The sequence below is a fragment of the Carassius carassius genome, chromosome 46, assembly GCF_963082965.1.
Source record: "Carassius carassius chromosome 46, fCarCar2.1, whole genome shotgun sequence".
In the NCBI taxonomy this organism is placed as follows: domain Eukaryota; kingdom Metazoa; phylum Chordata; class Actinopteri; order Cypriniformes; family Cyprinidae; genus Carassius; species Carassius carassius.
In genome coordinates, this window is record NC_081800.1 from 23,095,481 (window position 1) to 23,111,137 (window position 15,657).

At 34.6% G+C, this 15,657-nt stretch overlaps 1 protein-coding gene across 2 annotated transcripts in view; it reads right to left on the minus strand.

Moving 5' to 3' along the window:
* LOC132129789 (cadherin-11-like) overlaps positions 1-15,657 on the minus strand; it is a 91,234-nt gene that overhangs the window by 52,456 nt on the left and 23,121 nt on the right. For both annotated transcript variants that reach the window (XM_059541554.1, XM_059541555.1), the window contains exon 2: positions 12,073-13,078. In XM_059541554.1, coding sequence (XP_059397537.1) covers positions 12,073-12,831 — 759 coding nt within the window. In that variant the 5' untranslated portion in view covers positions 12,832-13,078. The remainder of the gene's footprint in view (positions 1-12,072; positions 13,079-15,657) is intronic.

Here is a 15,657-nt window from a genome sequence, read left to right on the forward strand (position 1 = left end):
CTGTATATTGAGAGATGGCAGCGCTCAGCCATAGCAGAATACGAGTGCACCAGCTGTCAGAATGTTTTAAATAAGTGAGGTAAGAACATGGATTCATAATCCCATATTAACACTCATTCTTCAGTGGAACACACACTCGCTGAAGGAACAGCCCTGCATTTATTCACACAGGTGCTATGTTTGCAATGCTATTTAAAAAAAATAAAATGTGTGTGTGTAAAAGTATAGTTCTGAATGAGAAAAGACAAAAATTTAAAACCTCTAGTTTAGCTCAAATTACACAATAAAATGGCTTGTCTAACTAGCTGGGACTTTTTTCGCAAAATGGTAACTTTGCATTTTCACAGTCTGATCAAACATTTAGTCGAGAAGGGAATGTTAAGAATGATGTTTTTTATAATTTCCAGTTCGATTTACAACCTATTTAAAGTAATTAAATTGCAGCATAGTCTATGAAAAAGTAATTAGTTATACAAAAAGGATGCTAAAGTTATGCTTAAAAAAAGTGACAATAACTTTTTAAATGCTATTCAGAAGACTTTTTAACTGTCCTTGAAGGATGTGTCTGATGCATCAAGGCTGCATTTATTTGATCAAAAATACAGTTATTACAACTTAAAATAACTATTTTCTATTTGAATAGATTTGAAAAAGTAATTTATTCCTTTGATGTAAAGCTGAATTTTCAGCATCATTACTCCAGTCTCACATGATTCTTCAGAAATCATTCATATCATGATTTGATACTCAAGAATCATCTTTAATTATCAATGTTGAAAACAGTTGTCCTGATGCATATTTTTTTGAAAACTGTGATACATTTATTCCAAGATCCAGGTTAGAAAGTTCAAAAGAACAGCATTAATTTAAATTATTATAATGTAATATTATAAATGACTTTACTGTCACTTTTGATCAATGTGTCCATGTAGAATAAAAGTACAATTTCTTCTTATTGACCCCACAGTTTAAAACGGTATAGTGTACATTACTAACAAATTAATTAAAAAAACAACAAAAAAAGTTTTTTAATGATTAATGTGCACATGCACACACACATAAGCTGATGTGATTTAAGATGACACAGAACTCAAGTAATTCATTGCATGCTGTAGGTTGACATTTAAAATTGTAGTAATTTTTACATTAACAAATACATTAATGATCTGAACAAACTCTGAATTTCCTAAAGTGGCTTGAAAGGGAGACTTGAGGGAGAGTGTTTCATTATTTCCTCAACTCGCTCGACTGTAAAAGCTGTCTGCACAATAGGCCTACAACGTGACATTAAAAACCAGCAATGTGACATTTTTTCACACATATTACCACTAGATGAGAAAAGTAGCATGTTTTTGGAAACAACAGTATTTTGAAAACAGCTGAACTGTTGTTATGCTATTGAATACATTAGCTGCTCTTCAGCTTTGCATGCACTGTAAAAAAAAAAAAAAAAAAAAAGTCCCGTAAAAAATGGTAATTGACTGGCAGCTACGGCTGCAAAACAAAAACTGTAAAATTCAAATAAAATATCATAATTGAAACAAGGAAAAATCTGTAAAATGTATTAGTTTTCTCTGTAAAACCTTTAATGAAAATGTCTGTAAAATATTTGTCTTTGCATTTTATTTCAACTAAGATATTTTACCTTTGTTTTTTTTTGTTTTTTTTACAGAGTGATAGTATGGTATTGTGAACACTACCTGAGACACTCGTAACATCCACTGGTTGGTTGAAAATTTGAGAGGCATGAAGGCTTTTGATCATAATAAGAGCTCTGAGGTACGCCGAGTGCTTTTCTTTAATGCACTCTGAAGCCATTTGTACTCAGAGAGAGAGCATGCATGTGTGACAGTGAGAGGCAGAGGAGGAGTCGCTCTTCTGAAGAAAGAAAGAGAGAATAACACAGAACAAAGCATTCGAGTAGATCTCAAAATCAGCTCTAATAGATATTAGCACCAGTCAGAGCGGCAAGACCAAGAAAGAAAATTACCACAGAAAAACTCTAAAATCTTCCGAAAAGCTTTCCCAGGAGAGCGGAGGCTGTTATTAACTGCAAATGGGGACCAAATTCATTATAATGTCTATGTATTCATGATGTCTGTTGAAGTAATGGTCAGGTGTCCTAATACTTTTGCCCATATTGAGCATGCTCTGATAAATGAGCAGTCCACAAATTCTCTTTCACTTCAGACATAATTTTCCTTTTTTTTTTTACAGGCAAAATATTGCTAACATTAGCCATAATCTTGCATGAGTTTGTGCAGCAACATTTCAATTTCACATATCAATGAGGATGTCACTACGTGACGTGATTGCTAAATATAAAATGCCGCCCATTGTGAGCTGTCTTAATATAAAAAGACATAAAAGACACACTGTGATGTCACACAGACTGCCTTGTACCATACGATCTGACAAGCAACCGCCGTGAAAGACAGAAAACAATTCAATATTCCTCCTTGTTTCATTTCGGAAGATTGGAGCTTTTGTAATATATTTGCAAACCCGCTGACAGTGGTCTCAAACCCGACACACTGACAAATGTTCTCTGAACTTCAGGGAATTCATTCTTGAATTCCTAAGAGCGAGGAGCTTAAGACAAATTCAGCCCCGAGTGATGTGAAGTGGGAAAGATTTACACTTCCTGCAGTCAGAGAGACTTCCTGTCCTGAGGGGGTCACACAGGAGGCACGCTTGGTTGATTTTGGGAGGCAGTAAAGCAAACATTGGTGTGTGTCAGACGAGGAAAAGAGCACGGCATCAAAGAGCAGCTTAGAGGAGCCTCTCTTTCTCTCTCTCTGTGGTGAGCTACATGAAGCCGCGGGCTGAGCGGTCTGCGTTCACGCGTGTGTGAGTTTCAGAACACAGCATGACCATGATGTCAAAGCGCATTCACTGCCTATTACTCTAACCAGTCAAAACATGCACACTAACACAGACGTGCACTTATTTAAAGTCAAAATGGACCCTATTCACTGGTCTGGTCTTATTGTGTGCAACTCATCAAAAAGCTCCATCCTACAATTTTCCCTGTTGAAATAATAGATCGCAATACAGAAGTGAAACGGGGCGCAAAAGTGTACGTTTTCTGACTTGCATTTTCAAATGAAATGCAAAAATAATGTAATTGTTAAAGTATTTTTCTATCTTTCTTTTTTTTTCTTTTTTTTACCATCACTGGCACATTTGCTCTGTAAATTAATTCATAAAATAATTAAATAATAAATAATAGATAGATGCATGGATGGATGGATAAAATCGAATTATTAATTTGAAAAAAAAAATAATAATAAACACTACAGATAAACACAATGCACAAATACATAAATCTAAATTTACAAAGCATACACAGAGACTATAGGAATCTATAGTCCTATAGTTACTATATCACTATAGGAAACAGAACACACGTTGTCCAGGGACTGTATTGCTCTGCTTACAGACCGTGTGTCGAACCTGACCACATGCTAAGATTGGCTTCAGCTCTGCTCCTGGTCTAGTGATGGGCAGGCTTACTGCCTACACTTCAATTATGACCCTCAGCTTCACACACACACACACACACACACACAGCTGCCAAAAGCTTCCAAAAGTGCCAAGCCTGAGAAAACATTCATAAACCCACCACTACTAGCTCAGGGCCGCCAGAGCCATCTCTAACTTTCCTTCCTCAGTAATAGCTCAAGCTAAACCGTAACCTGCCAACTAATGGCAGGATGACAGAATGCACACTGCCTCCTTCAGCACTAGTATTCAGAGTTTTAATCTCGGATGTGTTCATGATATATTACTCTTTTTTTTCTAAATACAGAAAGATTACTTGCCAAAATGTGCAGTATAAAGGCACTAAATCCCATAAGGTAAAGTGTTCAACTTGACCATTTACGACCTTCTTCTGGTGTGTATACTTTCAAGACAAACTGCAACTAGTCAAACTAGCAACTACAATGCAGTTTTTTTAATTATTAAAAAAATTATAATGTAATAATCACTCAGTAACTAAAAAAAGGAAATATATATATGTAGTTCTATTTTATTTTATTCAGTAAGGTTCCAGTGATAAGTAAAAATAAAATAAATGTATTTTAAAATGTATAAATTATTGATTAATTAAAATCATTCAATCAATAATTTAGTAATTCTCTTTTCATTTCTTTAAATCTATTGCTATATTTTTTATTATGATGATTATTCTACAGCAACAGAAACAACAAAAAACACGTAATAAAAATATAATAATTCTTAAAAAAATATTAAGAAAAAATCCAATCATCCGGCAGATTATTTTATTTATATTATTTATTTTTATTAAATTGCAATATAGTATAATATAAATGGTCTTCTTCTTCTTATTATTTTAAAAATGCATCAATGTTGTTCAAAAAAAGGTTTAAAAATAAAATTTATAATGATTCTGCAAGACACATGAAGCTTGATACTGTTTCCAGTTCAACCATAATCTATTTAAAGTAATGAATTTACTGTATTTTTTTCAATGGCTATTATTTTTTTTAATTGCTTGATTTTAGTTTTGTGTTATTATCTTATTACAAAGCATCAATAAAAATAAGAGAAACTGTTACACATTTAAAAAATATAATAGAAAATACACATTTAAAAAATATATTAACAAATGATTCTACAAGACACGATACAACTCAGACTAGCAGCTACAATCAGATAATCAGCAAACGAAAGAGAAGGCCAAGACAGTGGAACGTGTGTGCAGAAAGAAACATCACAAACTGCTGCCCACGTCTACTCAACCACTGTCTCATCCAGATTCTTCAGCTCGCTTTTCAGTTCTGTGCAAAATGAGCACAAGCTCTTATTCGGTGTTGTTCAGTGACATGTTGTCAGCAGCTAAAGCGCTATGATTTTACCGTGGGTACAGGGTGTTATTAGGCATGACATGAAGTGGCGGCAACAGCAATCTGATGAAAGACACCAAAGAAGACTAGAAGTGAAATGTAATGGAATAAAAACAACTCTTCCACCAAATCATATACTGCGTGAGTCTAATCTCAGGCAATTGTCAAGCAATTGCTATTTTTTCTTTTTTTTGTGATAGTTGTTTCTGAGTCCCTTGTTTGTCCTGAACAGTCAAACTGCCTGCTGTTCTTCAGAAAAATCCTTCAGGACCCATAAATTCATTGGTTTTCAAGCATCTTTTGTGTATTTGAAAACTTTCCAGCAATGACTGTATGATTTTAAGATCCATCTTTTCACACGGAGGACAACTGAGGGACTCATACACAACTATTACAAAAAGTTCAAACGGTCACGGATTCTCCAGGAGGAAACACAATGCATTAAGAGCCAGGGGTGTAATGCATCCTGCATTAAATTCATTAAAGAAAAAAAATCACTTGACAAAATCACTAAAACTTAAAATAAAATTAAAATGATAAAAAATAAATAAAAGGTGAATTAATACTACAATAGTATATATTGCATACCAGACAAAAAGCAGCATCATGTGTTGCAGGTGGGAAAAGCACAAGTATTACACAAAAACACTTTGTTCTGTTCGCATAAGGCTAAGTTCAGTCAGCTCCAAATGAGATGCAATCTCCCCTAAAAAATCACTGCACAGTCAAAAACAATGTTAAAAAAAAGTGACATCAATGGCTTTATACGATAAAAAGATGCAACTGTGCAAACTGAAAGATTAGATAGGGCGACGTTTGTCATGAAAATTCTCTTCATGTACTGTAGCCTAGGCTTTATCAAATCACACAAAAACTGCAGCTGAAAAAATGTCCATACGCAATCTATCGTCATTGAAAGTTTTGTTTTGGGCCGAAATGAATGTAAAACAATTAGTGGCATATAGTGGAATGAACAAACAAGCAGCCTTTCACTTCTCAAGAAGTTAAAGGGATAGTTCACCCAAAAATGAAAATTATGTAATTAATTACCCTCATGTCGTTCCAAACCCGTACATTTTGGTCCAAAAATAGAAAATACTATAAGTAAAAGTAAAAGTACTTCTAGAAATATTTACTCGAGTAAAAGTAAAAGTACTAGTCTGAATAGTTACTTGAGTAAGAGTAAAAGAGTATCGGATAAAAAATCTACTCAAGTAGTTAGTTACTAGTTACTTTGGGTCATATATACTGAGCCTATTTTTATTTAGATATATAGATAAAATGTATGTAATGTATGTGTGTGTGTATAAATATATATATATATTTCATCAGCCTTTACTCCAGTCTTCAATGCCACATAATCCTTCAGAAATCATTCCAATATGTTGATTTACTATCAATGATGTTCTTTTTTATCTTTCTATACATCAAATAATCTTAAACAAAATCTCACAGGTTCCAAAAAAATATTAAGCAGCAAAACTGTTTCCAGCACTGGTAATAAATCAATATATTAGAATTATATTTTGAAGGATCATAACTCTGAAAACTGGAGTAACAGCTGATGAAAATTCGGATTTGCATCACAAAATAAATTATATTTTAAAGTATGTATTATATATGTATAAATAACCTCTTACACAGAGAAGAGAGAAAACTCCTCACATGACCGCTAAGTTACCGAACATCTGAACATAACAAACCAAATGAACATTGATGGATCTTCTTCTGTCTGCACGCAGAAGTATATCTCTGCAAGCGTAAATATTGTCTAGGCATATGGGGGTCATCATGTGACACACAGCATCCACAGCATATTGGCAAATTATTATTAAGCATTATTTTTATTTATTTTTTTCATTTTTATTAGAAACATTCCCAGACGCATGAACTATATAATGAAATATCTTGATTCTCACATTTCATAGAATGTTAATAATGATAATATGCAATGGTCAAAGTAGCCTAATTATGTAATTTATTATAAAACCCTGTCTGTTTACTTAAGTAACAGATATAGGTGTCATGCCATAACATATTTTTAATACGACTGACTTTATATTAAATGTGAATTTAACATTGAAAGTTAATGTGATATAAAAATTGCTATTAATCTTTCATTGTTCAGAAAGAGAGCAAATAACATTTACATTATCAAAGATCATTTTCATTGACAGTCTAGAGCTCAATCAATCTCAGAAACTCCCATTAAAATCACTGTTGTTTCTGATGAGAGAATTCGCCAGAAAGAGGTCTCCAGTCAGTGAGCGAGTTAAGGAAGCACCGGCATTTTAGCGATGACTCATCGGAACACCTCTGATTGGCCATTGCATTCAAAAGCTCAACAGAAGCTTGTGTGATTGGTTATAATGCGCAGCGCTGTAAAAACGCATCTATCTCTGGCTCAGCGCCAGCAAGCGATCAAAGATCTGAATTTAGCAGCTGATGATATGACTCGCTGAATGTACTCGCACCGGTATGATTGTATTAAAATTAATAAAATCTTAATCGGCTATTTTTTGTCTTTTGAAAGCTGTATTCAACTTGACTTCCCTCTGTTATAAGCCACACACGTACAACAAACTAATGTCACAGTGGTATCGTGTAATTCATCTAATAAGGATCTCCATCGCAAGCAAATAATAGACTTTGCAGATTTGCTTTCAATTCAGTGCAGTTCTATAGCCACGTTTTTAACGCTGCTGATGTTCTTAAACATTACAACTCTGAGTGAACCGCTTCAGATGCTCAGCGCGTGCGGCAGGGAACAGAACAAATCATTCAAACTGATTCATGAACCAATTCACTCGTTTGCCGATTGGTTTGATCAAGCCTTTGAACAGAATTGACTCAAAAGAATGAATCATTCACGAATGGGCATCGCTCATTGTCCAGAGAAAAGTAGACGGCGCGTTTGAAATAAACTGAAGCAGTTATAACATTAATTTCATTAAGATAAAGTAACGAGAGGAGCGTCGCCCACAGTAACGAAGTAAAAGTACAGATTTTTCCTAAAAAATTTACTCAAGTAAGAGTAAAAGTACCCATCTTTAAATATACTCCAAAAAGTATTAGTTACCACAAAAAATTACTCAAGTAAATGTAACGAAGTAAATGTAACTCCGTACTACCCACCTCTGCGGTTCGCATACGCATTAATCCACAAATGACTTAAGCTGTTAACTTTTTTAATGTGGCTGACACTCCCTCTGAGTTAAAACAAACCAGTTCTTGACTCGAGAACGAGTAAATGGTTCGTTCGTTATCTGGCTCGGCTCGGTGTTCATCTTCAGTTCTCTCTTCACAGCAGTTCAGTCAGTGTACTATTTGAGTAAATGAATTACTCCGGGATATTGGTTCGTTTTAACTCAGAGGGAGTGTCAGTCACATTAAAAAAGTTAACAGCTTAAGTCATTTGTGGATTAATGCGAACCTTTCGAAACGATTCAGTTCGATTTGGTGAACTGGTTCTAGAAGATCCGGTTACATTGAGTGATTCGTTCGCAAACCGGATATCACTACTCTTCAGTGTGTTGAACTCTCTCACAACAGACACGGAAGAGAAGAAAATGCTGAATAAAGTCGTAGTTTTTGCTATTTTTGGACCAAAATGTATTTTCGATGCTTAAAAAAATTCTAACTGACCCTCTGATGTCACATGGACTACTTTGATGATGTTTTTCTTACCTTTCTGGAAATGGACAGTATACCGTTCACACAGCTTCAATGGAGGGACTGAGAGCTCTCGGACTAAATCTAAAATATCATTAACTGTGTTCCGAGGATTAACGGAGGTCATACGGGTTTGGAACGACATGAGGGTCATTAATGACATAATTTTCAACTTTGGGTGAACTATCCCTTTAACTGATGGACTGGAGTGTGGATTATTGTGATGTTTTTATCAGCTGTTTGGACTCTCATTCTGACAGCACCCATTCACTGCAGAGCATCCACTGGTGAGCAAGTGATGCAATGCTAAATTTCTCCAAATCTGTTCTGATGAAGAAACAAACTACAAAGAATCAAACAATCTACTGTACATCTTGAAAGGCCTGAGGGTGAGTAAATCTTCAGCAAATGTTTATTTTTGGGTCAATTATTCCTTGAATAAGTTGCACAATCAAAAAAGAGAGAAAAAACTCAGTTTGTAGGGCAGAATTGTTTAGATGAACTACAAGTGCAGCAGCAGTACTTGATTTGAGGCACCATCTTGAACCTCAATCTGTATTTCCGCATCCCATTTTCTTTGTTTCTTTCACCTCCTCTCAAATCTGTTATATAAATCTCCTAATCATCCTCTCTCAGATTTTTGCTTTAATTGCTCTACTGCAGTCATCTGTACTCTACAATGTTTCACTGTGGGAATGAAATGAATCCAATATGCAAAAAAAAAAAAAAAAAAAAAAAACACCGAAACAAATTTAGAGACAAAAAAGAGAGGCTGTAAAAAAAAAGAAAAAAAAAGATTGAAATTTGGGAAATGATCTCTGATGAGTTTCCCAGTAGGAAAAGCCCCTCCTCACTCCTAATTTTCTTTCATCCACACTGTTGTACACTCTTATCCTTGATCTAGCCATTTCTCTCTCTTTTTGATTCTCTGGTGTCCACATTTGTTCTTTCAGAAACACCACATGCATATCTCTCCTACACTTGTTTCTTCCTCCACTAATGAGTTCAAATGAGGCAAAATGCACACATTCACACACATATGTGCACACTTGATTTCTCAATGATAAAAACAGATATTGAGGTCCTTGAGAAAATAAAATTTTGAATAGTTGCTTCCAATATGCATGTCTACGCTTGGAGGTCACTGTAGCATTTAAATGGACCCAAGTGGCTCCTTTGTGTTTGTAGAGCAAAGGCTGTGATGGGTACGAATCTCTTAAAGGTGAAGTGTGCCATTTTCTACACCTCTAGCATTGATTGGACAAAAATAACAACAACAACGATTGTATACACTACAGTTTGGGGGCTTTAGGATTTTTCAAATGTTTTTGAAAGAAATCTCTTATGCTCACCAAGAATTCATTTATTTGCATTTTTTTATATTCAAAAAAAGTACAGTAAAAACTGTTATCTTGTGAAATATTATTACCATTTCAAATACATTTTTGCAGGCGCTAAGACAATTGCAGGTGGTAGAGAGCATTTCTAGAAGGCATTTTATTGGGGAAAAAATTTATTTTGCAGTTCTGGCTGAAAGGTGATACTGCTGTCTTTGTGATTTCAGTGATTTTTTTGTTTGTCTTTGGGATAATAATTATTCATATAATGTCAAATAGAACCTGTGTTTACACAACAAAACTGGAGCCACAAAGAAAACATGATTTGCTACTATTGCTAGTTGATTGCAAGTGGTAGAGAAAAGATTTTTTGGACAAAAAACAAAACAAAAAAAACTGCTAAATTCAGTTAATTTTGTAAACGTTTAGGATTACACTTGTTCGCAGATTGTCCCCAAAGCTAACAGACATACACTAAACTCTCGTTTTGATTTCATGAGGTCTCCACCTGCACTGCTGCATTTAACTAAGCTTATTTCTCATGTTAAAAAACCCACCGATTCAATTGCTTGACTACAAATCCAATAGGAAAGTTCCCAGTTGAAAGATCAACATCAGTGCTCGTGTCTGGCCTTGTGTTTCGCCTCGCAGCAGTGCAACGGTCAAGTTCAGCTATGTCTCCGAGACAGCTGCCCTCCATTCAGCCATAACTGATTCACAGTGAAGTTCTCTGGATCGCACACAGGTAAACGGCACATCGTGATGAACGAAAACAGTGACAACAGCATGTCCTGGCCCATCGAATAAACATTTACTCAGAAACAGTGTCAGCACAGTGATAGGCAGAGAAGCAGATGCAACATTTATGAGGTGCGCTCTCTGGATCTCGTGTTGGTTTAGCGCCAGACTCTTTAAAGCCTTGTGTTCTGCTGGCAAACTTACTCAGTGTAAATCGCAGCTAATGCGATCCATCCAGTGCAGCTCATTACCACAGAGCGTGTGCGAGCATCTGGGTTTTTTTAGTGCATGCCTTTGTCTGTGCATGTGTCTCTAAATGTGACCAGCGAGCATGTAATTGCTTTTTGCAGTCTTTTTTTCTGGGGACATCTAATAATTACTGTCCAAGTCCCATGTTTAATAAACTCTTGAGGTAATGCAATAGACTTGATTTATTTATAAAAGAACCTTCCAAATGGACCGAGGAGAGTGTAGGCATGTTTGCAAGCTTAAAATGTTTTGAAAAATTAAATAAAACTATAAAGGGATAAAAATTCTGTAACCAAAAGTTTCCTCATTTATTTGATAAAAAGAGAGAGAGAGAGAGAGAGAGATATTGTAAAATCTTATATAAAAAAAGGTTTTCTATTTGAATATATTTTAAAATCAAATTTATTCCTGTGATCAAAGCTGAATTTTCAGCATCATTACTCAAGTCTGCTGTTTGCTGCTTAAGTTTGCTGCTCTAGAAACATTAAGAATCCTGAAAAAAACACTGTTTTCAACCCTGATAATAATAAGAAACCTTATTAATAATTAAGTACCAGTAATAACTGATAATAATCAAACAATAAATCAGCATATTAGAATGATTTCAGAAGGACCATGTGGAATGATGCTGAAAATTCAACTTTGCATCACAATGTAATATTTTTTTAAGTAAAATATATTAAAATAGAAAATTGTACAAATATTTCACAATATTGCAATTTTACTGTATTTTTGATCAAATAAATGCAGCCTTGGTGATCAGAAGAAACTTCTTTCAAAAAATTTATTTTTTTCTTTCTTTCAAAGTAGAACATATATGCATTTATTTCTTCTTGCATTTCTTTTTTTGCTCACAAAAGATGTTTTCTTTATGAACAATGAAAACCATTTTTCAAAATGTCTTCTTTTGTGTTCCACATGAGGATTGCTGAATGAGTCAGTAAATGACGGAATTATCATGTTTCAATGTTCTACTCCTTTAAAGTCAACGTAAAAAAGTGTTTTGTCAGTGCACATTATTCCAAAGAATATGCATTTGTAATTCTTCCTATCACAATTCCTACCAAAACCTCTTCTGAAAAGACTTCCTTTTCATCTTATGTAACCAAGCCATTTTATTTTTCATCACGTTTCAACAAATTAAGTTGGTCGTTATTTTAAATAAACACAGGCATAACAGTGAATTATACAAATGTTCACCTCACCCGTCCAATCAGCACTGGTTCTGGTCCACTATATTCCTCTATCACAAAAAACTGGTTCCAGATCCAGCTTCTTCGGCTGCGGGATTGTGAAGGCATCTCATCCCGTCCAGTAAAGTTCCTGTGGAAATCCCCACTGCTGTCTGATTCCTGGTTTCCCATCATTACAGTTTTTTTTACTTCCTGTCCGCTGCTATTTAACCCAGGTGGAGGCTTCAGAGGGTTCACACTGATATCCAATGGGCCATCCAGAGTGGATCTGTCAGTTTTAGTTTCCTCTACTGCAGGAGTTCGATCAGTGGGAATGAAACGATCTTGGTCCTGGCTAAGAGTTAATAATGTCATCTTTGTGATTTCGGGGATATCTTTGGATTTGGGATAATAATTATTCATATTATGTGGAGTAGAATCTGTGTTCATACTCGTGCCATACAACGAAACTGGAGTCACTCTGATTTCAAATTCCAATTTTGCAGTTTCTTCCATCTGTGCATGATGCAGTCCTGATACAGACTCAATTGCATCTTTGTTTCTTTTTGGTGAAATCATCAAATGATCCTCATTTTTCTTTGCTAAACTTGGCGTTCCTGCTGTGTTGGTAAATGACATCTCACTTTGCCTTTCCTCCATGTCTAGACGCTCCACCTGAAATTCTTTCCTTGCTGTTTCCTCACTCTTCCATCTTTTTAGACGAGCACTGCTTCCCCCGAGCTCTAAGCACATGCACAGAAAGAGCAATGCAGCCCAGATATGGCCACTCATCGTGCCTCACTTCGTTATTAGTGACAATGTTTGCCACAGGGGGAAGTACAATAAGATAGACCTTCACTCACGCTCTGTCTCGCAGTGTGGGAGGCTGATCCATTCATCTCCTCTTCTAAATTCCTTATTCTTTGTGAGTCTCAGTTGTCATTTAGAATCTTATCTGATTTTTTGGATTATATTTCTCCATTTAGGTCCAGTTAAACACAGATGGTGATTCCCATATTTTTGGTTTGATCAGGGAAACCTGTTCAAAGAGATAAGGGGAACAATCAGTGCTGATCAAGAGTAAACGTAGTTTCCATTTGTGGTTAGTATTACTGAAAAAATAACACTTTCAATTAGGTAACAGTTTGGGTCTCTGCAGAGAATCATGGGTACAGAAACGTGCATGAGGGTTCATGAAACTTTCAATCACTTAAAATCTGGGCCTGCTCCAAAGAAGTCTTCCAGAGCTGAGTGGTTATTTTCCATTACTTGTCCAAAATAAGATAAATCAGTCTTTATTAAAGGCAAAGATGTGACACTCCCATTAAAACTTTTTTTGTGTGATATTCACTTCCTGAAATGTATGTACAAAACTACCTTTAACAATGCATTTTAGATAATTTTTAAATATATATATATATATATTTTTAGAAAAATCATGATAATATTAAAAAAAATTTCATGCCTTACAGTCGAATTAAGCAGATTAAGAACTAAGCAATAGTATAGTTTACATCATGCGATGATACAAGCAATCAAGCTGTTGAGATATTTTATACATTATATTACCGTACATGAGTATACATATGCAAATAAATTTGGACATACATATATATGTAACTTTATATAAAAAAACTGGGCGATGACATTTTGCGATCTTACAAGCAATCATGAAGCTGACATTTGCTTTATAGTATATATCACTTCATGTATGTATACTGTATGTATGCAGATGCATTTGAACATATATCCAACTTTATATAAAGAGCTAGGCAACAATATTTACTTTTTGTGATGAGATAAATAAATCTGTCAGCTGAGATTTTCCACGTAGTGTGTATTGCTTTACATGAGTGTACTTTATGTATGCAAACAATAGCTGTGCAAAAATATTATTTTACCTAATTTTTTTCTGCAATGATATAAAGAATCACAACAACACACAAAAGATATATATTACTTTATATCTAATACTTCGTTTAAAGATATGCTTTATATTTATGTGAAATGGACAAAAGCAGGTAGCTTGTCTAGTCTGAACATGTTCAAAAAACAATCTTGCACCTTTCCTGCAACATGTTTTAACAGTTTTAAAAGCAAAAACCAATATTGCAATATTCCTTAAACTGCTCTTGGCCATCTCACAAACTTTATGTTCATGAAATGTAATTACTGGCTTGCATTTTAAGTGGCTTAGCACTTTGAGACAGTCAGGGTCTTGAAAATGTGTTGATTTGTGTGTTTGAGCATTTTACAGGGATGTTTCTAACTGTAAGGACAAGGTTATTGCTGTCCATATTAAGGCCACAGTTTTACCATTTTACATTTTGGCAGCAAACCATATCCTCATTCACTTATACAGCACATTTTTAGAGGCCTTTTTAGATCTAAACTAACAACAGCTTGACCATTTCAACAAGCAATACTGACTATCTTTAAACAAGACTATTTGTAAAAAAAAAAAAAATGACATTTTAAAAAGTATTTGAAAAAGTTATTTTACAATAATTCAGCTGTACAACAGCTGTCCTTTAATATAACTTAAGTGTTTTACCAAATTCTAGCTTTACTAACTATGTGAAGAAGACATACATTTAAGCATACTTTTAACCTCATATGGAAATAACATACTTAAAGGTACAATTTGTAAGATATTTGGAGTAAAATATCCAAAAACCACTAGGCTAGTGTTATATATTTTGTCCAGCTGATTACTAACAATATCTCTAATGTTTTCAACTACTTGTAAATCATGAGAAAATTCCCATTCTAAACAGTGACACGGGGCAATGCAGTCATCTGTCAATGACGTTAGTTACCCTTTGTTGGCAAAGGGCCCTTTGTTGCTGCCTTTACTGACGTAGAAAACACATGACAACAAACGACAAACTTCAACTAGAAAGAGATGCCGATCTCGCTTGTGTATTAATCGACAGGTGAGTTGTTTTGCTTTGTATCTTTACAGAAAACGTATGCTATTATAACGATCAACAAGATTAGTATTATGGGGCATACATCCCAAACGCTGGGCATCGCGTCTGATACCGCGTCTTTGCATTGACTTTGTATGTAATCTACTAGCGCAAATCGTTGAACTCGCGTTTGCTATGTATGCCCAATTATTGTATTTGAATGTACATGAGTGTATATATTTGTTGAACAAGTGGTAATCGTTTTCATATCGTCTGATTGATGGCCGTCAGCAGTTGGGTAGAAGACAACAAATCCCATCATTCCACGCTCCTTCTTAGCATCATCAAACCATGCGATTGTTATTGTTTTGATAGTGCGCCCTCTAGTGGCAGGTCCTACAACCTATATACCTTTAAGTGCAACCTGAATGCAATGTTTTTAGACACTTAATTGCATATTAATTGCAATTAAATAAAAATGTATTATAGTTTGAATGTATATTAAATGCAATTAGCTGAATGCAATTAACGTTCTATGTTATCTGTATTTTTGTATTTATTTTTTTTACGTTTTTGAATTATGGTTAGTACCTTTTGTAAAACATACTTTTAGGTCAATTGTTCTGGAGCTTGTATGCCATGTATTTAAATATATTTGTAAATACACATTGAAATGATTCAAATATTAAAATGTAAAATATATTAA